The 23308-nt window shown below is 40.3% G+C and overlaps 1 protein-coding gene across 1 annotated transcript; it reads left to right on the plus strand.

The window, feature by feature from the left end:
• The first annotated feature begins 13450 nt into the window (after positions 1 to 13450).
• Positions 13451 to 17996, plus strand: LOC111152200 (HLA class II histocompatibility antigen, DR alpha chain). The gene is made up of 5 exons (XM_022510595.1): positions 13451 to 13620; positions 15472 to 15717; positions 16180 to 16461; positions 16768 to 16932; positions 17573 to 17996. The coding sequence occupies exons 1-4, from the start codon at positions 13539 to 13541 to the stop codon at positions 16920 to 16922; spliced, it is 765 nt and encodes a 254-aa protein (XP_022366303.1). The 5' UTR covers positions 13451 to 13538; the 3' UTR covers positions 16923 to 16932; positions 17573 to 17996.
• Positions 17997 to 23308: the final 5312 nt, after the last annotated feature.

Raw genomic sequence — 23308 nt, forward strand, 5'->3', positions numbered from 1 at the left:
CAGTCACAGAGAGCACAGGGGAAGTTTAGAGCTGGAGACATAGACTTGGGTGTCTTCAAGTGACACACGGATGTCACAGCACTTGCAACCCTTCTACTAAAGGGGAACAAGGAACTTTCTTATACTACTGGCCTCAGATGTTATTGATTTTCCTTTGCTAGTATCTGCAGGGAGGCTGAAATCACTGAAGGTTGGCAGGATGGGGATTTACAGCTTAAACAAAAGCTAATTCCCTGTCCAGACAAAGTCATGTCCCTCCAGCTGACAAGACCATCATAGCTCTGGGGCCCCCGGGCTCCAGGCCGTGAACCCCTATATCTTAGACCCTGAGTGTAGTTCCCTGCATGTATGGATACTCTGAGAGGTGACCTGCTTCTGGAACTGAGACCTGTCCAGTAAGCATCTCGTAATGCCTCAGTCTAGGAACAAATACTAGAAAAAAGGTTTCCGTTAGGAATAGATGGTGACAGAAAATGACATTGTCTCTTGAGGCAGTAAACAGAGGTTGGTAAGCCCTGCACTAAATCAGGTATTTTTGCTCTAGAAATATGGGAGTAACATGGTCATTTCTGAGACATCCTCCAATTCCCCTTTAATCGAAACACTTGTAACTTGTTTAAAATCAGTCCTTTTAGCCCATTTAGCTGAAGTTTTCTGTTGTTTCATACTACTGCATGTCTCCACCACTCCCCCTCTCTTTCCTGTTCCTTCTGATACTAAGGCTATTTAAGGATGGTCTCTCTTCCATTGGTCTAAGAGCTTTACTTCTCAGTCTGTACTATCCATTGTTGGACCATTTCAATTCTCTGGCCAGGATAAAGATGGGGTAGGGAAGAAGATTCTGTGGGGATCCCCAAATGTGACTCAGATGGTGGTCTGTGCCCACAATTGGTGCCATCCCCAGGCTGCCATGCATGAATCCATGACAAGAGTCATCAGCTGAATTTGAGCCCTGCCTAGGAAGTGAGCTGTAAACTTTCCTTGTCTGTAGAAAAATTTCCATTCCATGTTGACAAACAAATTTGTGTGATTGAGTTTTAATTATCATTAACAAAAACTCATCCTGTGTGAATTATGTCATACACAATATTTTCCACCTGCTATTTATTTGTAGGTAATGAATTAAAGAGATGGAGATTTTAGGAAAAGCAGGTTATGGAATAAAGAGATCACTGGCCTCTAGAGGGAATATTTATTTTTTATAGCAAGTTGTTTTGGATTTAGGCTGGATGCTTCCCTTTTTCTTTCCACACTGAATTAATGGGTGAGTGCAGCTCTCTCAGTTTCTAAGTGTCATGTACATTCCCCCTGCCTTCTGAAATCGTTATCTAGACAAGACCTTTAATTTAAAAAATGAAGCAAGTATAGAAAAGAATGTGTAGAGTAAAAGAAAGAAGAGAAGTAGAGAGAAGGGAAGGAAAGGAGGAAGGGAGGAAGGAAGGGAGGAAAGGAAGAAGGAAAGGAAGAAGGAAGGAAGGGAAAGGAAAGAGGGAGAAAAGAGGGAGGAAGGGGTGAGGGAGGGAAGGAAGGAAGGAAGGAAGGGGGAAGGGAGGAGAAATGAGGAAGGGAGGAAAAGTAAAAGGAATCAAAAAGAGAAAGAAAGGGAATGGGGAATAAAATAAAACAATTCTCATGTTTAATGATTTTCAAAAAATTCTTATAATGGTGCCTATTTTCACACATAATATGAAATTATACCAATTCCTTGTAAACTCCTACTCCTATGACATCAAAAATATCATTCATATCTGCTCATCAGATGAATGTGTCCTTTACCCTTTATTGTCTGATCATCTGCCATCTTCAACATCCTAGCTATCCTATCAAGGGTGGATTGTGCAGTATGACCCTATTGTAATAAAGAATCCAAGGACACAAACCCCTACCGAATTTGTTGGAGATCATGATTATACAGATTTATTGGCCCAGATGATGGTCCAGTGCCAGCCATGAGGCTAAGGCCACTGGGTTTGCCTCACTATTCAGGTTTAAAAGGCTAGTTAATTAAACGAAATTCATTGGAATTTTTGTAGAAGATTGAAATTATAGTTCCAGGACCCACTAGTGGAACTGTGTGGTTCTCAGAGAGGAAAACAAGCACCTAGTGCATGCCAGCCACATTAGAAAGTGAACTTCGTATAAGAACCTTGGTGTTTAGCAGCTGCTCTCAGCAGAGGTGGGCCAGGTCCCTAGGGTTCGTTAGAGGAAGAGGTAAAGGAGCTCTTGCTCCAAAGGAGATATGCCTCGACCTCATTCAGTATCCACACTGATCACCCTGAAGGAGGCCTCCACAAGCTACTCAAGTGCAAGTACACTTTTTGGCCATGGGGTTATTACTCTTATTGTGTAGAGCAGGATAGTAAGATTGCTAGTAGACCCCTTGGGCCTCATGCTTTCTCGGGGATATGCTGTAGCAAATCCAGCCAGAGATACAATTGCACCACAGGGTGGCTGAGCTCAAGGCACTCCTGGGGCTGGTTAGAAGGGTTTCAGCCAGTGTGCCACTGGCCATGAATTCTGACCAAGAGTTCACCTCCTTCTACATTAAATGGTACCAAAAGGAGTAATGCTCAAATGAATCACATTGTCCTTAAACCGGTCTCAAAATATATCCCAAGAAGAAAGGCTCTCCCAATGTGACCAAATTAGACCCATCTGGCCAATAGGTTTGTGCTCTAAAAGTTTACTATAATTTTAATGGGTGCCATCTGGATTGTGAAGCTAGCATCCATAAATGTCCCTATCATTAGCATATCAATGTGTCCAGAATCTATAAACATTATTAATGGAGTCACAACAAAGCTTGGTCATAGACACTGCATATTTCTCTGTAAGGTGCGCCCTCGTGATCTGGTGGAGCTCACTGAGACTGCTCACCTAGCAGTAGAGCCCATCCTTGTAGTTCCACCCTGAGCCAAGCCTCTAGCACACATACTCAGATTTAAACACCAGCCAGACACCCATACTCTTCATGGATCTCTTTTTTGGGAAAGCCACATCCCCAGGTTGGCTTCCACCACCCCCAAGCACACCAACTCCACAGACAACACCACCCCAGCCTGAAAGCGTATTGTTGGAGATAATTTTACCTCAGATGGTGACACCACAACCCAAGAGAATAACAAGGAAGACAATGTGTCCCAACTTCCTGGGACATTGGGATGTTTTCCCTCAGGTTGCTTCAGATTGTCTCTGCACCAGGAGGGAAATGACTGTATTGATTGTCAGCTTGGAGCCTGATTTGCAAACATGCCTCCAAATGATTGACACTAAGGACCCTATAGTGTACTGTGGGGTTTTTTTTCCTTTTTTTTTTTTTTTTAAGATTTTATTTATTTATTTGACAGAGAGAGACATGGCTAGAGAGGGAGAACAAGCAGCTAGAGTAGGAGAGGAAGAAGCAGGCTTCCCGCTGAGCAGGGAGCCCGATGTGGGGCTCAATCCCAGGACCCTGGGATCATGACCTGAGCCAAAGGCAGACGATCAACGGCTGAACCCCCCAGGTGACTCTGATGTTTTTTTCTTGAAAGAGCTAAGCCCGGGGCGCCTGGGTGGCTCAGTGGGTTAAGCCTCTGCCTTCGGCTCAGGTAATGATCTCAGGGTCCTGAGAGGAATGAGTCCCGCATCCGGCTCTCTGCTCCGCGGGGAGCCTGCATCCCTCTCACTCTCTCTGCCTGCCTCTCTGCCTACTTGTGATCTCTCTCTGTCAAATAAATAAAAATCTTTAAAAAAAAAAAAAAAAAAGGAAGAAAAAAAGAGCTAAGCCCTTGCCTCAGAAAGCTAACCTTTAGTAAGATGCCTATAAACTGTAGATCCCCCGTCATCTGCCTTCTGCCTGGCAGGACGTCTTAGACAGCATTTCACCTTTATGGCAATGAAGCCAAACAATGTATTCTAAACTGCACTATTTACATAAGTACTTCCTCACCACACCCCTAGCTTGATTTGCTCAATTCCATAATTGGTGACCTCTCCATGCTGTTTTCACTGTTCAGTGTACCAGATTACAGCTTTGTTTTCCTCCTAACACTTCAACATACTCTATTCCCCTTTTTGTTCCCACCACCAGCAGCAACACCTTCTCCAGACCTGAAATTACCAGCTGCACTTCTCTCTACATCTTGTCCATAAGCCCCTCCCCATTTTCTAACACAACCCTGCCCCATACCACAACCAACCTGACAAATAGATTCATACATACCCCAAGATAGCCGCCCAGGCTTTGCAAGTAGAATGATGCTAGGGCTGTCACCACACAGGGACTGACCTACAGCCACACATCATCCGGCAGCTCTTCCTAGTGATCAGTGCCTTGGAGTTCCCTCCAGCACCATGAGTCTCATTTGGACTAGACAAACCCCTAACCTGGACCCCAAACAGGGCAACTTGTGCTCTGCTTAACAAGTATTAACATGACCGATTTCACGACAGTCCATTTTCTCTCTTGCTCGGATTGGGTAATTTCTGTTGTTCAGTCTTTGAACTCACTGGACTCTCTTATCTTCATCCGGCTGTTTAACCCATCCAGTGAGATTTTCATTTTCATTTTTTTTAAGATTTTATTTATTTATTTAAGAGAAGGAGAGAGTGAGAGAGCATGAGAGGGGAGAAGGTCAGAGGGAGAAGCAGACTGCCTGCAGAGCTGGGAGCCCAATACAAGACTCAATCCTGGGACTTGATTCTGGGACCCTAGGATCATGACCCAAGCCGAAGGCAGTTGCTCAACCAACTGAGCCACCCAGGCACCCAAGATTTTCATTTTCAATCATTATTTTAAGTTCAAACTTTTTCATTTGGTCTTTGTATCTTCTAATTCTTTGCTTGATTTTCTAGTTTTCCCACTTTTTAAAAGCTTGCTTATAATTATGCATCCAAACATTTTTATGATGATAGCTTTAAAATCTTTGTAAAATAATTCTGACATGCCTGTCATCTCAGCATTGCTGTGAGTTGATTGTCTTTTCCTATTTTTGTTAGGATTTTTCTGGTTCTTGACGTGACAAATGGTTTTTTAGCATGTCTTGGACATTTTGTTATTATGTTAAAAGACTCTGGATCTTATTTAGATCTCATTTTACCCTCATTCCCCAGATACCAGGCCAGGAGGAGAAGATATGCCACCTCATTACATGCAGATGGGTGTGAAATTCCACGTTCTCCATCTGGCTCCACTGATTCCTGAGGTGTTAGGAATGACTTGTGACATCACAGTTGGGATAAAAATTCAGGCTCCCCATGAGGCCTCTGCTTCTGCTACCCTGGCTGGTGGATGAGGGTCATCTTGTCACTGTCCCCACACAGCTTCCACTGACACAAGGACAGTAGGAGTACTGCATTGCAGGTGGTAGTGGTAAAAGTCCAAGATTTCCACTTGACTTCTTGTGACAATACCCTGGAGAAGGCAAGGGCTGCCTCATCAACACTGGGTTGGGTAGAAGTCCAGGCCTCCTGTAGAGACTTCACTAATGCCACAGTGTGGAGGTGGTCCATTACTGATAGGCAGTGGTGAAAGTCCTAGATTCCAAGTAGGTTTCCCCTGACACAATCCCAATGGGTAAGGTCAGGATGGGTGGTAGTCTAGGCTCCCCACTCAGCCTTTGCTACCTGAAATCGGAGGATGGGACACAGATTTTTCTGTAGTAGAGTAGTGTGGTTATTGCCTGCATGTTCTGCCTTTAGGCTGCCCTTTCCTATATGTGGGGGGTGGGGGGAGAAAAATCATTTCCTTAGGATATCTTTGTCTGTTGGTATTGCCTATTGGTGTTTCTTAGTTTCCACATTCTCCAGCATCTGCTTCTGAATATATTAGGCAAAAAGCAAATCCAAGGAACTCACCATATGTCATTCCTTAGTCCCAAGGACTACAGCTAATCTGCCTTCTTCTCTCCACCTTTTGGAGTCTCCTTTTGCTCGTCTTTAGCTGTACTTAATAAAAAGAATAGGTAAAATTGTATCTACTCTGTCTTGTCCTAAAACCAGAAATCTCTCACCATAAAATTTTGACATCTTTCATTTTTTTCTCCAGCCATAAGTAAATGTAGTTGTTCAGAAAATGTTGGTAAAGTCATGCTTTTCCCATTAAAAAACGGTACACAACCCATCAACATGAGGCATAAACACAGCACCATATACCAAGGGATAAATAAATATGCTAAAAAAAATTCCCCCAAACTCTCTAGAGTGCCAGACTGATGTATCACACACAAACTAGATGAGCTGAGTTGTTGGACATCACAATGCAAGGCAGTTTAGAACAGACCTAAATAAACTTTTTAGGGCTGGAATGAACTAAGCACCAACCTGGGGAAGAAAAAAGGTAACATTAGAAACAGTCCAACCTCCATGAGATAACACACTTCACAAAAGCAAAAGACATCCAGTAAGCAAATACCATTTTCAGAAAAATAGCGCAGTGACTTACAATGCTAAGAGAGAAACTAGTGATAAAGAAGAAGGCATCCTACTATTAAAATGGCCACAGAAAAGAAGAGTAGATCCATAGTTTTACTCCCAGTCATTTCTTTTTTTTTTTTTTAAGAATTTATTTATTCATTTGACAGACAGAGATCACAAGTAGACAGAGGGGCAGGCAGAGACAGAGGGGGGAAGCAGGCTGCCTGCTGAGCAGAGAGCCTGATGCGGGGCTTGATCCCAAGATCCTGAGATCATGACTTGAGCTGAAGGCAGAGGCTTTAACCCACTGAGCCACCCAGGTCGCCCCCAGTCATTTCTATAAAACTTATTTTGATCACCCAGCCAGATAGGAGCTCTCCTTCCTTTGCTATTCTGTAAGATTTCTTTCTTTTTTTTTTGGGGGGGGGGGGTTGCTTTTTTTAAACTATATTAATTCAATTAATTAACATTTAATGTAATTTGGTTTCAGAGGTACAGGTCTGTGATTTACCAGTCTTATATAATACCCGGTGCTCATTACATCGCATGCCTTCCTTAATGTTCATCAACCAGTTACCCCATCTTCCCACCCTCTTCCCTTCCAGCAACCCTCAGTTTGTTTCCTATGGTTAAGAGTCTCTTACAGTTTGTCTCCCTCTCTGGTTTCTTCTTGTTTTATTTTTTCCCTCTCTTCCTCTGTGATCCTTCGCCTTGTTTCTTAACTTCCACACATCAGTGAGGTCATTGTCTTTCTCTGATTGACTTACTTCACTTAGCATAATACCCTCTAGTTCCATCCACATCATTGCAAATGGCAAGATTTCATTTTGACATCTTTTAAAACATACGTTAAAATTCTACACACTTATCCTTAGATAAGTATGTTATGTTTATTTAATGTAAATTGTTGATTAACAAAAAGAAAGCTAATCTAAAACAGCAGATATGAGATTAATTATGTCAAAGTTGTGAAAATATGCATATTTCAAAATATCATAGGAAACTATATTTATTTATAAGATAACATCATTTGTATATTATATATATACATTTTCATGGATATCATAAGAATATGAGTCTCTGTCTTATTTATTTTGAAAAACACACAAACAATATGGAATATGCTGCTTTCAAATAATTTGAAGAATGAAACAATGTCTAAAAAAGAAAAAAAATGACTGTAAATCACTTTGATTCTTCTTGGTAAATGCTCAACATTCTTTCTACTTCTCCATGACACATTTAACCTGAGGTTAATTTTCTAGCTATTTTCTGGAAATCTCATAAAGAATCAGTGTCACACACACACACATATATGGACAAAAATAAAAGAAATAAACTCAAAACTCTCATATATCAAGACCCAGGGGATCTTCTTACATTGAATATTCAGATCACATGATAACCCTCGGTCATACTTGGCCCTCAGATTCACTCAGTAGGATGACAGACAGGAATCAAAGCATGCCAAGGTGGGGAGCAGCAGATGTTTCTCTTGGGTAGGAGATATTCTTGAGAAAGTCCAAAATGCAATCCAGGTGCTGGTTCCTGCCCACCCATCCACAAGTGACAGTTTAGAGTTTACACCTATGGGAGTGGATTCTGCCCTGGCTTAGCACCCTATCTCCCTTGGAGCCAGTCCCTCTGATAGCACCTCCATGGGCATAACTTTCCATCCCCCTGCAGGGGCACGCCCAATACAACAGTCACTGCATTCAGTGATGCTCAGACTCTGGGTTCCCACCATTCGTTGCAGTTCAGCAAGAATTCCAAGGCAAGATACAATTTACCAAGCAAAGTCCCTTTTTACCACCTGACACTGATCCTTCATCAGATTTCCAGAAAATAGCTAGAAAATTAGCTGAAGGTAAAATTTGTCATGGAGAAGTAGAAAGAGTGTTGAGTATTTACCCAGAAGAATCAAAGTGATTTACAGTTGGTTTTTTTCTTTTTTAGACATTGTTTCATTCTTCAAATTATTTGAAAGCAGCATATTCCATATTGTTTGTGTGCTTTTCAAAAAAAAAAAAAAAAAACAAGACAGAGATTCACAGGGGAAGGGAAGGAAAAACGAAACAAGACAAAACCAGAGAGGGAGAGAAACCACAGGAGACTCTTAATCTCAGGAAACAGAGGGTTGCTGGAGGGGAGGGGTTTTGGAGTGAGGTGGTGGCTGGGAGCTGGACATTGGGGAGGGTATGTGCTATGGTGAGTGCTGTGAATTGTGTAAGACTGATGAATCACAGACCTGTACACCTGAAACAAATAATATATGCTAATTTAAAAAATAAATTAAAATAAATATATAAATAAAATAAATAAATAAATGATGAAATTTTTAAAAAGCATGGTGATAATTAGTATAAACAGACTTTAAATTTTTAAAGTTGCATTTAAGCAATTAAGTTGCATTCAATTAGGTCAACACACCTGGGTATTTTTGAATATGTACATGAGGAATAAAAGTTAAAGCATCCAGAATTATTATCTTTGACCTTTCATAAGCTGCCTGAATACTCAAATGCTAATATGAAGAAATATATGCCATTGGCCACAAGAGAGAAGCCTAGAGCCACTTTTACCGTGGCTTAGAAAAGCCAGGGAAAGATGTTTCCTGAGAACCTTTGAAATATTCACCTGTAAGTACAGTGTACAAGAGAAAAGAACCCCCACAACAAGACTGTGTTGGGGGGTTGAAGTGGTTTCAGTGTTTTGAATAGACTTGTTCTTGGTGCCACACGTTACTTGTTACACAATTAGAGACTCAATTTATTTTTTGCACATTTAATTTTTATCTTTAATTAATCCTTTTTTAGGAGCTGTATCACTGAAGAATGTGTACTTTGGATCCATCCAAACCCAGGGTGCAATAGCACTGTGCCTACTTCCTAAGTGGGACCTTGAGCAAAAGACTAGATTTCTTTAAAACTCGGGTTTCTCAGAAGAAATTAGAAATATAATTATTATCTAGCAAATAAAATAGTAAGATTTAATATAGCTATTATTAGTAATATTTTCAATTGGTGAGGAAGAGTGCACCAAAAAGAAGAATTCCAGTAAAATTATGAACAATCCTCTGGCCTATTTCTGTCCTTTCTTTTCTCTTTAAAAATTTCAAAGTTAAAAAAAACCCTCAGAAATCTAAAATACAAGTTATTCTCTATCATTACTCTAAGTTTTTCTAACACCTTATTCAACATTAACCACTTCTCATGTATTAATCCTAACTCTTAAAATGATCTGTTCTTGAGATGCCGTTTATCCACTCATGCTATCCCCCACCCTATTGTGTTCACTAACATCTCCCCTCACGCTCCGTGCTGGACCCATGCCGCATCCAGGGCTAACAAGGGCCACCTCCTTCTTATTTCTATTTTTGTGTAAAAATTTTTCTTTTCATTCACAACACATAGACTTGAAGCTTTAACTAGTTGTTTTGTTGTTGTTGTTTGTTTGTTTGGGTTTAGCTTGTTTGTTTTTTGTCATTTTCTACCACTTTCCCCTAAACCAGTAGGTCAGGGGTCTAATGATTCATTCTTCATATTTCCTTTTTTTTTTTTTTTAAGATTTTATTTATTTATTTGACAAAGAGAGATTGCACACAAGCACCGGGAACAGCAGGCAGAAGGAGAAGCAGGCTTCCTGCTGGCAGGGAGCCCGATGGGGGCACTATCCCAGGACCCTGGGATCATGACCTGAGCTGAAGGCAGAAGTTTAACTCACTGAGCCACCCAAGGGCCCCTCATTCTTCATATTTCTTAACTTCTCACCTTCATACTCTGTCTTCTTAAATTCTGAGTGTTTTGCATGTTTAGAACCTAACTCCTTGGCTATGATTGCTGACCAAACTCATCAGTAAAATATCTTCAAGTATTAGTTGTTCAAAAATTATATAAATGTGATTGATCAAAAATGCAGACTTTTCCAGCTCTCCTCACCTCCAAACAGATGCACACAATATAGGTGTATGCATGCAACCACATCATCTATGTTCTATAAAATCATTCAGACCTAGATGAGATTCTGCACTTTAGATCTCATGCAATAGAGTATAATATTACTATATTATGCTTTATTGTATTATATATATAATATATATTATATTATACTCTATTGCCATTTCTTGACTCTGTCTTACGTGTCTTGACTGTGTCTCCCTATTTCTGGAAGAATAGCTGAAAAGAGGATTCACAGGTGAGAGCAGGCACATTTTCAGAAGATGAAAACTTTGCATTGCAAAACAGCATTTGCATTGCAAATGGAATGTCCTGTATTTGTGCTGGATTTGGAGCCCCAAAGATGATATGTGGAGTTAGAAGTGACCCTGAAAAGAAGTCTCCAGTATGTGTAAAAATACAGGAACTGGTGCTGAGTGAGTGAGTCAAACCATTAATTGGCCAGATGGGGACAGCTATTGGAAGCAACGGCTCTTGGCCTTCTGTGGTGATTTTCCAACCTGATCTATTCCTTCACAATGTCTCAGTTATTGAATTCAGCTTGTGCCTTTTAGAACAGACAAAAAACTTGGGGAGTTATAAAACAGCCTGACTATAGTTGCTCAGATCATAACAATGGAACCTGTGGTCAGCTAACAGGAAAATATTCTGAAATGTAGATTCCAAATTACCAACTTCCCCCTGCCCCAACACACATACATACATACATGCACACTTGTGGCTTTAGGTTCCATGTGAAAGCTATCTCATTTCCAAGGCTTAACCTATCACCCATAAATACCCCTCTGGTTCTAGGTTTGGTACTGTGGGAGGAGCAAGAGTGAGGTATACATATTTGCATTTAATAATTTCAAAAATTCCCATTAGCTTTTATGTCTTGTCTACACCACAGGGAATAGAGTCTAAGAGTATTACATTCCCCAGAATCTCTTGCTCAGGATCCGGACGTGGCCTACACACTACCAGTGAAAGTATTATGAGATTTGGGAGGTGGCAGGTAGGCTGAAGCCATCTCATGCAGTGGACATAAGGGTGTCACAGAAAGGACTCTTGGCAGCAGCCTTGGGTTGCCAACACAGTCCTTTCCCTGGGGCTCTAGAGGAGCTGTGATGTCGGTAGTGCCTTCCTACAGACTCCTGACCTCTTGGAGTTAAGGTTCTGCACTGACCTGTGCTCCTCCAGCTTTCTAACACTTTAAAGGTATAATTCCCTGTAATATAGACAGATTGTAGTAAAGAATTCTGCTTAGAGTGTCTATAGGACCTTCTATTCTCAGACTAAACTCTGACTAAGGCAGTGGCTCCTCACCATTTGATGTCAATGAGAAGACCTCACTCAGGTGCCCTCAGAAATCCCCTCAGACGTAGGAAGCTAGAGTATAGGGACAGGAGACCACGAGCAGTGTCTGGATAGGAACTTCTCTCCTGTCACAGGGAAAGGGAAATGAAAGTATTTTCTAAAGATTCCCAAATTTGGTAATCTCACGAGGAGAACCAATCAGTGTTTTAAAACTAAGCCATATCATAAGTTGCTGAGCAACACCTTGGGTTGAAGGTGCTGTTATGACAAGTAAAATATTCTTCTGTAAAGTGTCTCTGAGTTTACCATATATTCAATGAGCCACTTATAAGAACCAAGCAGTATAGTAACAAGCAAAGGGCAAGCATAGAGAAATTATACTTGTTTTTTCCTATGAAAGAGGAGACGGCAAGCCTAAATCATAGGACCAGACTCTCAGCAGGAAGTGTTACTGTAGAGCTCTCATCTGCCCCACACTTTGTCTCTAAGAAGTGTATTCCTTAACAATCTTAGGGCAAAACTGTGCTGCGTGGGTCTCTTCCAAGTGATCTAGAAGTCAGTGTCAGAGAATCTTCAAAGCTCTTAGAGGTGATCAGATAATCGGTAATGTGTAGAGTTTTTTTCCCTTATGATTTGTGAGGGGAGCTGTGGAGCAGGATAAGATCTCAGCAAAAGAGCACAGAAAATCCACCCTGAGCATATGTGTCATGACTGATATTAAACAGTGAACTCATCATCTCATGGGCTGCCTCGCTGCCAGGTCTCTCTTCATTGGAAGTATTCAGATTCCAGGCCTGTCTACGTATGGTTTAATTTTCCTTTCTACTGCACTGTACCTTCAGAAACATGAGGGTCAGAGTATCTTAACTTTCAGTTTTCTCAATGGTGAACATTAGAATAAATTCTTAGGATTGAAACTTCAATAATTAATGACATGAGAGCTTTCATAACGTTGTGACATGAGGAAAGTTATGATAAAGCCCTCCTGCAGGTTATTATCTCTAACCTTCCCAGTAAAGTGAGCTCTGCCCAATTTAGTCCACCCTATTCATCGATCTGAGTCCTCAGATAAGGGTCCCCAGCAGTCTCCCCCAATCTCTGGTCATTTTTAAGATGGTAGGGATTGTAGTCCACTGTTTCCAGTAAACACTACCTATGGCATCTCTACCATCTTTCTCCAGCTTTAGGAGTGTTGGCATTCAGAGTTTCTCCTCTATTGTTCTCTCAATATAACACAGTGCCAGGGATGCCCAGCTCTTGGGCTGATTCGGCCATCTGGGAGTCTAGGACACTGGAAGACAAACCTAGAGTGTTAAGAATTTTCTGGCACGAAACTCTGTCATCTACTGCTGCCAAGAATAAGACATTCTCCATAGCATGACAATTCAACTTTTCTTTAGATGATTTGTTGTCCCTTAAATAAACTCCTCAGTTGTCACAATACAAGGGCATAATTGGTCACTAACTGTCATGTAGGGTGTTTCTATTGATTTTATTCTCACTAATGTGCTTCAAGTATATCCCTTTCTAGAACCTGGATTGGAATCAAACAGTCCGTGGGTGAATGTTATTTTCAAAAACTTGATTTTTTGCTGTTTCTGTTTGGTTGTGTGTGATTTATTTTTTGTTTTAATTCATTCATTGATTGATTAAGAACTTTACTTATTTATCTAATGTATGAAGTGTTTCCTTTACTGACCCTTTACAAGAGCTCTTCCCTTAGCAACAGATGTGTCATCTCAAAACTTTTTCTGATTGGCTTCAGCTGAACCTATTTGAATTTTTATCAATCAGGCCCTACCATACCCTATATTCTCTTTTCTTTTATTCTTGTCAGTTCTACCCTACTCTTAAGCTCTTCTGAGCCCCAACAAATCTCCAAAGAAGAAAATGGCCATAAATGGAGTCCTAGTACTAGGATTTTTCATCATGACTTTACTGATGGGTCCCCAAGAATCATGGGCTATCAAAGGTAAGTCCTGAGCAAAGCAAAACTTGGGATATAATCTATGAGAGCATTGGAGAAATAAACTGTAAATATTTGCAAGACAGTCTTTGGAGTGAAGGAAAATTGTGGCAGGCATCATGTAGTCTAAATCTGAAAGTATTTTTTAAAATGTAGTTTGGAGGATTTCTGCTCTTTTCATAAATTGAAGTCAGTCACGTTTAGTTAAGAGGGGAAAATGGTATTGATTAATACCATTGACTTTGAGAAAAGTTAACTTAAAGTAGAAATGTTTTCTGAGAGGCATTAACAAGCTATTTTCTGTGCTTTAATTTCTTTTTCTGGAAAATTAGTAAATTTTGAAATCTCACATCATTTTGTGGGAATTCAATGAGAAAAAATTTGAGAAGCCCTTGCAACTAGTTCTTAGCCAAATATATGGTAGTTATTTTTTGGCAAGTGAATCCTGTCAACATATTTTAAGCACAGACATTGTATTGAAGATCTCCAGAAAGGGAAATTACCAAAAGCAACATTCTACCCAACAGAGGGCAAGGGCAGGTATGCTGATACCAATTGCATTTAATTTACTTCCTCTTGGGAGAATATCTCCTTCACCACTTAAGTGAATCTATGATCTATGGTCACTGCTACTTAGTGATTTTCTCAAAAAAATAGAACTGTGAGTAAGGATGGAGATTCTATTATTATTCTCTGCTATCTTCAGAGCAACTGTTTACTGCTGTGAAGATATATTGTGAAAAAGTATCTTTACCTAGACCAGACTGAACCCCACAAAGTTGTCAGGTACACTGAAAATAGGTATGTAATAATCCAGTTCCAAAACCCATGATAGCAATTGTAGGTTTCTGTTGCCTAGAAAAAGCCACAAATGGGAACGCATACCTGAAAAAATAGAGGCTCTTCTCTTAGGGTGGAAGGGGAAGCGAGAGATGGCTCTGTTCCTTAAATACAAAGCAGTTTTGAACATAAAATGCTGATTATAAGCCTGGTGATATACTAAGAAATTACTTACCTCATCTCATTTAATTCTTTTTAAGAGACAGCATGAATGCACAAGCAGGGTGGGGAGGGGCAAGGAAAGGAGAGAGGTAATGAGGCAGGCTACACACTCAGGATGGAGACTAACTTGGGGCTTGATCTCAGTACCCTGAGATTATGACCTTAGCTGAAATCAAGAGTTGGACATTTAACTGACTGAGCCACACAGGTAGCCCTCATTTAATTCTAAAGATAAATCCAAGGTAGAAGCAAAACCACAAAAGGATATAATAGGAAATATAAGAATATAACAGGAAAACAATATAAGAAGATAAAATAATCAATTCAAGAACACAAGATAAGTAAATAAATACCTAAATAAGAATTAAAGATTTAAGTAAATCCAGAGCTCAGAACCCAGACTTTAAAACAGTGTTTTCCTCCTCTTAATATTACAGTGCTCAGAGAGATGCCCTAGAATTCTTGTTTAACTGTATTTAATACCTGGGAAAATACAGTGAATGAGCAATACTCTTTTAGGAGCTGCTGCTGGATTTCCAAAGAGGGAAGCATTTCTCAGCTAGTAACATGAAACGTAACAACAGCTTCAAAAGACTCTGGGATTTTTCAGACCCCATTTCCTTCAGTCCACCCTAACTCCACCCCTTTACTTCCTCCCTCCCCCCCAGCTCTGTTCAACATGGATATCCTGCACCTGAGCCTCATTTTCCAGCCTATCCCTGCTCTCCATCACTCTTCCACTCCATATGGGCAATCCCCTTCCACTGCCCCTACCTACATGTTTGTCTCACATCCTGGGTTCTTCTTCTTCTCCCTTCCTGGTTTTCATCCTAACTCTCCTTCTGGCCTTTTCAGAGGACCATGTGATCATCCAGGCTGAGTTCTATCTGACCCCTGACCAATCAGGCGAGTTTATGTTTGACTTCGATGGCGATGAGATTTTCCACGTGGATATGGAAAAGAAGGAGACAGTGTGGCGGCTGGAAGAGTTTGGACGCTTTGCCAGCTTTGAGGCGCAGGGTGCCTTGGCCAACATAGCTGTGGACAAAGCTAACCTGGACATCATGATAAAGCGCTCCAACCACACCCCAAACACCAATGGTACCTCCTGCATTCCTAGACTAGGGAATCCTAACTTTGAAATAGATGCTTCAGCTGGTTGTGTTACGTTATTATAACTGACTTCTCCTCCCAGGGGCCTAGCCTCTCCATAAGCAAGTGCCTACTTGTCATGTCGCAGACTCAAGAACTTTACATGGGTTTGTTCCTTTCCTGATGGGCTCACATCTTGTCCCTGCCACCAACAGTCACTCACAGAGTCATTGCCCCTAATCGATGCTGGGGGAACCAGGAATGAAATGATCTCCAGTACCTAAAATATCCTTCTATCTCTTATACCATAACAGTGGTTCCAGTTCATGCGAGAGAGCATCAAAGATAGGCCTCTGAAACCATGGATGGCACAGATTCTCAGGGCAGAGTTTCCACTGCTTTTTCTGCTTCAGTGGGAGGGAGAGGGGCTAACCTAAGCAGGGAAGGCTAATTGCTGTCCTCTGTCCCCAGTACCTCCAGAGGTGACTGTGCTCTCAAACACTCCTGTGGAACTGGGAGAGCCCAACACCCTCATCTGCTTCATCGACAAGTTCTCCCCACCAGTGATCAATGTCACGTGGCTTCGAAATGGAAACCCTGTCACCACAGGAGTGTCCGAGACAGTCTTCCTGCCCAGGGAAGACCACCTTTTCCGCAAGTTCCACTATCTCCCCTTCTTGCCCTCAGCCAACGATGTCTATGACTGCAAGGTGGAGCACTGGGGTTTGGAGGAGCCTCTTCTCAAGCACTGGGGTATGGACCATTCTTCGTTCTCCTTTCTTTTATGATTTCCTCCTGTGACGCATGGGTCTGATGCTTTAGGACCCAGAGTCCCCTAACTTGTCCATAACAATTGCTATAACTTCTATTCCTTGTCTTCTCCCATTATTCAGCTCTCCTGCTTTTTAATCTGTGTTCCCTTAAGACATCATTCTGTCTTCCTCTTATTTAATTGATGAATGACTATTCTTTTGACTATGTACTCTACATTTGGTTCTAAGTGCTACTCCATACCACAGTCATTACTTCCATACTATGGTCTGTATTATTTTTCCCCAGAGTTTGAACCACCAACCCCTCTCCCAGAGACAACCGAGAATGCGGTGTGTGCCCTGGGCTTGGTTGTGGGTTTGGTGGGTATTATTGTTGGGACCATCTTCATCATCAAGGGCATGCGCAAGGCCAATGTTGGTGAACGCCGAGGGCCTCTGTGAAGCACTACAGGTGGGTTTGATGTGGTCAGAGGAAAACATGGATGGAATTACCCAAAGGAAGGAAACAGAGTGGGAAGAAGGATGTGTGATATCTTTAAAGGAAAGTGATAGTAAGATCATGACTCTTGATTTATCTTTGCTAAGGCAGAATCAGACATTGGAGTCATCTGGTATCCCAAAGCTTTTAGGTCCCATATTCTTTCCCATACATATGAACTTACACCACAACTTCAGTCTTGGAAATTATTTCCACTACCTAAGGTCATTGCTTCACATCAGACTATTGAATCAGATGATCTACAAAAGATGTGGGCACTTCCCGGTTTGTAATTCCAGAGGCAGGCCTTCAATTACAAAATATTACCAGAATTTGACTCACTTGGGTTTAGGGCAGATTCAGTGCATGAAATGAAAAATCCCTTGAAGGTCAAGTCCTGCTTTTTGCTTCTCCAATCTGAAAAGTGGCTAGAACTCCTAAGAGAAGGTTAAGTCACGGTCTGCTCATTCATACTCACATGGAGAGTAGGGGATGCAATTCATGTGGAAAGGTTGTATTTTCGAGGCAGAGGTCAGATGAATATTTAGAGACTTTTCCCAAGTCTTAAAATAATCATCTTAACTCTTTAGTATCTATGTGTTTCCCACTACAGGCAATGATGTTTCCTAGAGAGAAGATCAAAGAAGAAATCTGTGCGTCAATAGCTTTGTAAACCTGGCAATATTCCAACCATTTACCTCGCTGAAGACAACCATTCTTCTACATTGTCCAGACCGTTAGCTATTCTAAGAATAATGATGCCTTCCTTCTCTGTCCAGATTCTGATGTCTAGTTATTCCTTGTTTGTTGCCACTTCTTGGGTCTGTTTGCTTTCATTTTCTACCATCATTGTAATATCACCAGGTAATGCTTCTGGAATAGACCACCCCACCCCTCGCCATAGGATCCTGTCTCTGCTATGGAACCTTGTGAATGTTCAATACAGACATCCTTTCTACACTTATTGCTTGGGTTTCTTCAAACTGTGATTGTGATTTTTTTGAAAACAATAAACTATTTGATGGGTCCGAGATGAAGTTTTGGTGTCTAAGCCAGTTCTTCACAGGGACTAGGGCATATATGTGATTCTTTCACCCTGAAATGTGTGAATGTTGAATGTATGTAATAAGTTCAGTAAGCAATCAGAAATATCTAGATTCGGGGCACCTGGAGGGGCTCAGTCAGTTAAATGTTTGACTCCTGATTTTGGTTCAGGTCATGATCTCAGCATAGTGAGATCAAGCCCCATGCAGATTCTGCACTCAGATCTGAGTCTGCTTGAAATTTTCTCCCTCTACCCTCCCCTGCTCATGCTTTCTAAATAATAAATAAATAAATAAATAATAAATATCCCCCCCAAAAAAGAAATATCTATGTTCATTAAGGCCATGCCTCATTCAGAGCATCTGCAAGTAATCGAATTGTTATGGTCCAGCCCCCCTTTGGAAAACCCTAAAACCCTAGAGTAGAGTTTGTTGTTTGAGAGAGCTCTACTTAGGAATGGTTTCAGAATCTGGTTTTGGTTCTTGCCCCACAAGTCAATGATATATCTGGATATTTGATAGAATGAATGACAAAGCCTGGTGTTTAGCCTAAAATACTGAATGAAACCAATAATGGGGAACAAATGGGAGTGGAGAGGGGAGCAGAAGAGAGGAGGATTCATATATGTTATAGGATTTACATATCAGTGGCACCCACTCCAGGTTTATTGAAAAATAAGATTGGACACTGTGGATCATCATTACCCATTTTATTAACATGGTCTTTGATACCTTTTCATTAACAGAAGAATGGTCTGACTTGATCCTGAAATAACCTTGAACTGAATGTGTATCCCTGAGAAGAAAAATCAAGTAAAAAGTGGGAAGTTGGGTGGAATATAACATTAAAATTGAATGAAAAAATGTTTGCAACATAGTGGGCTGTTGTCCATTTTTCTGTGAAACTATTACTTGATATTTATTTTTAACTGATTACCAGAGCTTAACCCAAACCTTGAAGATCAATTATCCTGACAGTTTTGTAGAATGGCCAATAAGGGCTGTTGAATGGGCGTCAAATTGGGCTTCATCTTACTCTACATTTACTAACTGTGTATTCGGTGATACCTAATTTAACTCAAACTACCTGATTCCTTTCATGAAAATACTGATGGTAGTTTTTACTGCACTGAATTATTATAAGAATTAAAGGACAAATGCAAGAAGAGTAATTAAGTATCATGCTTAGAGAACAAAAATATTTATAAATTTCATAATATTTTCTCAAAATTTTTACTCCTGGATAATAAAAAAATCTCAGAAAGGCACAAACCAAAGCAAGAGGACTTTGAAGGATAACAGAATATGTCATCCCAAAGTATACCATTCTGGCATAAGGATTGTTTTGAGTGGATAAGGTGGTCTCAGGTAATAAAATTGCTGTAGATCGCTTGGTGGCCAAAGAAGGAGTCTATGCCATACCAAATACCTCCTGCTGCTCCTGGATCCACACTGGCTGATATTATAGAGACTCAAATACAAGAAATTAACAAACAAACCTTTTGGCTCAAACACACTAATAAGAACTGGTCTGGTTCATGGGAGTCCTGACTAAGAAGCATATTTCTGCCCCCAGTATTCTCCTGATAGTGTTCACTCAAGGGTCTCAAACAAACCCTCACAGCCATTAGCAGTATAGCAGATGGTCTCTCTGAACTTGGAGAGGTAAAGATGACATGAACAGTGAGGTGCAAACACCTTTTTTTTTCCTTACTGAGCATATATACTATATTTAATAAAATATTAGCAAATTAAACCTACAGTACATAGAAAAGAATAGTAAGTACATCATGACAAAATAGGCTTTACGCCATGAGTGCAATATTGGTTCAACATGTGAAAATCTAATATAGTTTGACATATTAAGAATATAAAGATGAAGCCTGATGATTCACAGACCTGTACCCCGAGGGCAAATAATACATTATATGTCAACAAAAATAATTTTAAAAATATATATAAAGATGAAAAACAATATAGTTATGTCAATACAGGCAGAAAGTGAATTTCTCAAAATTCATTTTTAAAAGAACAACCAGGGGTGCCTGGGTGGCTCAGTGGATTAAAGCCTCTGCCTTCTGCTCAGGTCATGATCCCATGGTCCTGGGATTGAGCCCCACATCGGGCTCTCTGCTCAGCAGGGAGCCTGCTTCCCTCCTCTCTCTCTCTGCCTGCCTCTCTGTCTACTTATGAGCTCTCTCTGTCAAATAAATAAAATCTTTAAAAAAAAAAAAAAAAAAGAACAACCAGTGGGACACCTGGGTGGCTTAGTCATTAGGTGTCTGCCTTCGGCTTAGGTCATGATCCCAGGGTCCTGGAATCAAGCCCTGCATCGGGCTCCGTGTTCAGCGGGAAGCCTGCTTTTCCCTCTCCCACTCTCCCTGCTTGCGTTCCCTCTCTCACTGTCTCTCTCTCTCTCTGTCAAATAAATAAATAAAACCTTTTAAAAAATAAAAATAAAAGAACTACCAGCAACCAAAAGTAGAAGGTGACTTCCTCACTCTAATAAAGACATCTGTGTCAGTTTATTTCTAGATTTTCTAATCTGTTCCATTGGTCTATATATCAGGAAGTATTTTGCCTCCCATTATGTTCTTCTTAAGGTTGTTCTGCCTATTTAGGTTCATTGTGATTTCTATGAAAAACCCACAGCAAATATCATTATCAATGGGGAAAAGCTGGAGATTCCCTTAAGATCAGGAACAAGACAGGGATGCCCACTCTCAGCACAACTGTTCAACATAGTACTAGAAGTCCTAACCTCAGCAATCAGACAAGGAAAAGAAATAAAAGGCATCCAAATTGGCAAAGAAGAAATCAAACCCTCCCTCTTCACAGATGACATGATACTTTATGTGGAGAACCTAAAAGACTCCACTCCCAAATTACTGGAACTCATACAGCAGTTCGCTGTGGGTTTGTCATAGATGGCTTTTATGATATTAAGGTATGTACCCTATCCCTACCCTGTGAAGAGTTTTAATCAAGAAAGGATGTTGCACTTTGTCAAATGCTTTTTCTGCATCTGTTGAGAGGATCATATGGTCCTCGTCCTTTCTTTTATTAAATGTTGTGTATCACAATGATTGATTTGCAGATTTTGAACCAACCTTGCAGCCTAGGAATAAATCCCACTTGGTTGTGGTGAATAACTCTTTTAATATACTGTTGGATCCCACTGACTACTATGTTGGTGGGAATTTTTGCATCCATGTTCATCAGTGATATTGGTCTGTAATTCTCCTTTTTGGTGGGGTCTTTGTCTGGTTTTGGGATCAAGGTAATGCTGGCTTCACAAAACGAATTTGGAAGTTCTCCTTCCATTTCTATGTTTTGAAACCATTTCAGAAGAAATATTAATTCTTCTTCAAATGTTTGGTAGAATTTCCCTGGAAAGCCATCTGGCTCTGGGATCTTTTTGTTGGGAGATTTTTTTTTAAGTTGTTTTTTATAAACATATAGTGTATTATTAGCCCCAGGGGTACAGGTTTGTGAATCGCCAGGTTTACACACTCCACAGCACTCACCATAGCACATACCCTCCCCAATGTCCATAACCCCATCACCCTCTCCCTACACCCCTTCCCCCCGTCCCCCCTCAGTTTGTTTTGTGATATTAAGAGTCTCTTTTGGTTTGTCTCCCTCCTGATCCCATCTTGTTTCATTTATTCTTCTCCTACCCCCCTAGCTACCCCCACCAAATGCATCTCCACTTCCTCATATCAGGGAGATCATATGATAGTTGTCTTTCTCCGATTGACTTATTTCGCTAAGCATAATACCCTCTAGTTCAATCCACATCATCGCAAATGGCAAGATTTCATTTCTTTTGATGGCTGCATAGTATTTCATTGTATATATATACCACATCTTCTTTATCCATTCATCTGTTGATGGACATCTAGGTTCTTTCCATAGTCTGGCTATTGTAGACATTGCTGCTATAAACATTCAAGTGCACGTGCCCCTTCAGATCATTACGTTTGTATCTTTAGGGTTCCTCAAAAAGTTGAAAATAGAGCTACCTTATGACCCAGCAATTGCACTACTGGGTATTTGCCCTAAAGATGTTGGGAGATTTTTCATTACTGCTTCAATTTCCTTGCTGGTTATGAGTCTGTTCAGGTTATCTATTTCTCCCTATTTCAGTTTTTACAGTCTATATATCTTTAGGAATACATCCATTTCTTCTAGATTGTCTAATTTGTTGGCATATAGTTTCTCATAATTGTCTGTATTTCTTCAGTGTTGTTTGTGATTTCTCCTCTTTCATTCATGATTTTATTTATTTGAGCCCTTTCTCTTTTCTTTTTGATAAGTCCAGCCAGGGGTTTATCAATCTTATTAATTCTTTCCCTGAAAAACTCCTTGTTTCATTGATCTGTCCTACTGTTCTTTTGGTTTCTATTTCATTGATTTCTGCTTTATTTATTATTTATTATTTCTCTTCTCTTGCTGGGTTTAGGCTTTCTTTGCTGTTCTTTCTCCAGCACCTTTAGGTGGAGGGTTAGGTTGTGTATTTGAGACTTTTCTTGTCTCTTAAGAAAGGCTTGTGTTGTTATATACTTTACTCCCAGAACCCCCTTTGCTGCATCCCAAAGATTTTGAACAGTTGTATTTTCATTTTCACTTGTTTCCATGATTTTTTTAATTCTTTTTTAATTTCCTGGTTGACCCCATTCATTCTATAGTAGGATGCTCTTCAGCCTCCATGTATTTGAGTTTTTTCCAACTTTCCTCTTGTGATTGAGTTCCAGTTTCAAAGCACTGTGGTCCAAAAATATGCAGAGAATGATCCCAATCTTTTGGTACCAGTTGAGACCCAATTTGTGACCCAAGATGTGATCTATTCTGGAGAATGTTCCATGTGAAATAGAAAAGAATATGTATTCTGTTGCTTTGGGATGGAATGTTCTAGATATATTTGTGATGTCCATCTGTTCCAGTGTGTCATTTAAAGCACTTATTTTCTTGGTGATCTTTTGCTTAAGTATCTGTCCATTTCTGTGAGGGGGGTGTTAAAGTCTCCTACTATTATTGTATTATTGTTGATGTGTTGCTTTTATTTCGTTATTGCTTGGCTCATATTGTTGGCTGCTCCCATGTTAAAGGCATAAATATTTACAATTGTTAGATCTTCTGGTTGGATTGACCCTCTATGATATAGTGTCCTTCCTCATCTCTTATTATAGTCTTTGGTTTAAAATCTAATTTTTCTTATACAAGGATTGCCACCTGAGCTTTATTTTGATATCCATTAGCATGATAAATGGTTTTCCACCCCTTCACTAAATCTGGAGGTGTCT

Source organism: Enhydra lutris, unplaced genomic scaffold (assembly GCF_002288905.1).
Source record: "Enhydra lutris kenyoni isolate GAN:26980312 unplaced genomic scaffold, ASM228890v2 scaffoldscaffold28, whole genome shotgun sequence".
In the NCBI taxonomy this organism is placed as follows: domain Eukaryota; kingdom Metazoa; phylum Chordata; class Mammalia; order Carnivora; family Mustelidae; genus Enhydra; species Enhydra lutris.

What these genes read in the sequence shown, in the direction of transcription:
- LOC111152200 (XM_022510595.1), top strand. Translation starts at nt 13,539, where the DNA reads ATGGCCATAAATGGAGTCCTAGTACTAGGATTTTTCATCATGACTTTA. An exon ending in AGAATCATGGGCTATCAAAG is followed by an intron (nt 13,621 to 15,471) that starts GTAAGTCCTGAG and finishes TGGCCTTTTCAG; the next exon opens with AGGACCATGTGATCATCCAG. An exon ending in GCCTCTTCTCAAGCACTGGG is followed by an intron (nt 16,462 to 16,767) that starts GTATGGACCATT and finishes ATTTTTCCCCAG; the next exon opens with AGTTTGAACCACCAACCCCT.